Source organism: Cynoglossus semilaevis, chromosome 2 (assembly GCF_000523025.1).
Source record: "Cynoglossus semilaevis isolate Cse_v1.0 chromosome 2, Cse_v1.0, whole genome shotgun sequence".
Taxonomy (NCBI): Eukaryota; Metazoa; Chordata; class Actinopteri; order Pleuronectiformes; family Cynoglossidae; genus Cynoglossus; species Cynoglossus semilaevis.
In genome coordinates, this window is record NC_024308.1 from 18,884,154 (window position 1) to 18,885,909 (window position 1,756).

At 37.8% G+C, this 1,756-nt stretch overlaps 1 protein-coding gene across 1 annotated transcript in view; it reads right to left on the reverse strand.

Moving 5' to 3' along the window:
* Positions 1–694: 694 nt before the first annotated feature.
* The window catches only part of LOC103376787 (solute carrier family 2, facilitated glucose transporter member 8-like), a 6,163-nt gene continuing 5,101 nt past the window's right edge, over positions 695–1,756 (reverse strand). The window contains exon 2 of the mRNA XM_008307298.3: positions 695–1,134. Coding sequence (XP_008305520.2) covers positions 966–1,134 — 169 coding nt within the window. The 3' untranslated portion in view covers positions 695–965. The remainder of the gene's footprint in view (positions 1,135–1,756) is intronic.

Here is a 1,756-nt window from a genome sequence, read left to right on the forward strand (position 1 = left end):
ACTGGATTTTTATAGCCATGGATAAACCAATGGTCTTCAACCTCTGGTTCCTGATTTAACTTTTTACTCCTGCAACATCATACCTGATGGGTCAAACGGGCACCAGTAGATAGCGCAAAGGTTTAGAAAAATAAAATGTAAAACATTATTAGACATCGCAATTTTTTTTGGCTTGCTTGCTAACAGCCAACAACACAATAGAAGTGCAATTTTCTTTTTACTTTAGACCACTGTTCCCAAAAAAAAAAAAAAAAAAGGAATATTTTGTTTTCAGACTTGGACAACAGCTAAATCGGGAGCGAGAATTAAAAATAACGACCTCTTTTACAACATTAAATTTAATTTGTTTATTCCATACACACCCCTGCCTGCAATGACAAAGTGACCCCTAGGGGGCGCACCCTGCACTTTGAGAATTTTGTTTTGAAAATTTTTTGAGGAAATCTTTTTTTGAAAGTTTGGGGAAGATCTTTTGAAAGATTTTTAAGGAAGAAATGTTTTTTGACAAAGTTTTAAGGAGGAAAATTTTTAAGGAAAACGTTTTTTGAAGAATTTTTAAGGAAGACATTTTTTTTAAGTTTTGCGGAAGAACATTTTTTGAAGAATTTTTAAGGAAAAATTTTTTTTGAAGATTTTTTAAGGAGAGATTTTTTTGAAAAAAAAAAAGGTTTCAAAATTTTAAGTTTTCTGCATGTTTCTCATGTTTTATAATATTTATAATAACATTATCTAAACTAGTTTTTATTTCTTATAGTGTAGCATTCTTTTTGAATTAGGAGCAGAATTTTTTCTATGGCATCAATTTAAAAAAAAATCTGATTTTGGTTCAAATTTTTGACAATTCTCTCGTACAAATTTTTTATTTTGTTTAAATTAAGTTCCACGTTTCCCTTTTTTAGGCTTGACTGGAGTCAGCACGGCTCTGGAGAGAACACATAGCGGCGATGGCACGTGAAATTGAATCATCATACCCCAAACCAGGAGGCCTGGATGTCGTCCAGCTGCAGCCGCGGGTCAGGGCTGTGGGTGAGCTCAGGGAGGGTCGGGGAGCTGAAGCCCAGCACGAAGCCGAAGCTCATGGGACCCAGAACCGATGCAAAGGTCGCCAGGTACAAGTTCCTGTTCTTCACTTTACTGCAGAGACAAAGGAGAAGAAAATAAAAAAAGGGCCAAAGGTCAGGGCCAAAGGTCAACGCAGCAGCTCACACGAGGGTATTTCTCCAAAGAACAATAGGCAGTTTGTGTTTTCAAAAATGACATTTTTTTTTTTTTTTTTTTTTTTTTAATAGGATTATTTCAGGATATTTTACTGCATTCAGCAGCAGATGTGTGGTTTAAGGAGTCCGGCTGATCTGTTGACTCGGTCCACACTGGTTTACAAGCTCCCCTGAAGGCCTCGTTTCCTCATAGGGGAACAGGCTGTTTTGTCTTGTGGTGCGTTTGTGTGCTTGGTTTGTGGTGTAAAAAAAAAAAAAGTTGCTGCGTGTGAATTTAAACCTGCTTCTGTACAGAATAAAGACTTCTTCAAAACGTTGACTAGCCGTCCAACTGATGGCTAATAACAAAAAATCTCTCTTCTTTCCTCGCCTCTTCTTTCCTTTCCTCTCCTCTCCTTTCTTTTCCTCTCCTCTTCTTTCCTCTCCTCTCCCTTCCTTTCCTCTCCTTTCCTTTCCTCACCCCTCCTCTTCTGTCCTTTCCTCTCCTTTCTTCTCCTCTCCTCTTCTTTCCTTTCCTCTCCTCTTCTTTCCTCTCCTCT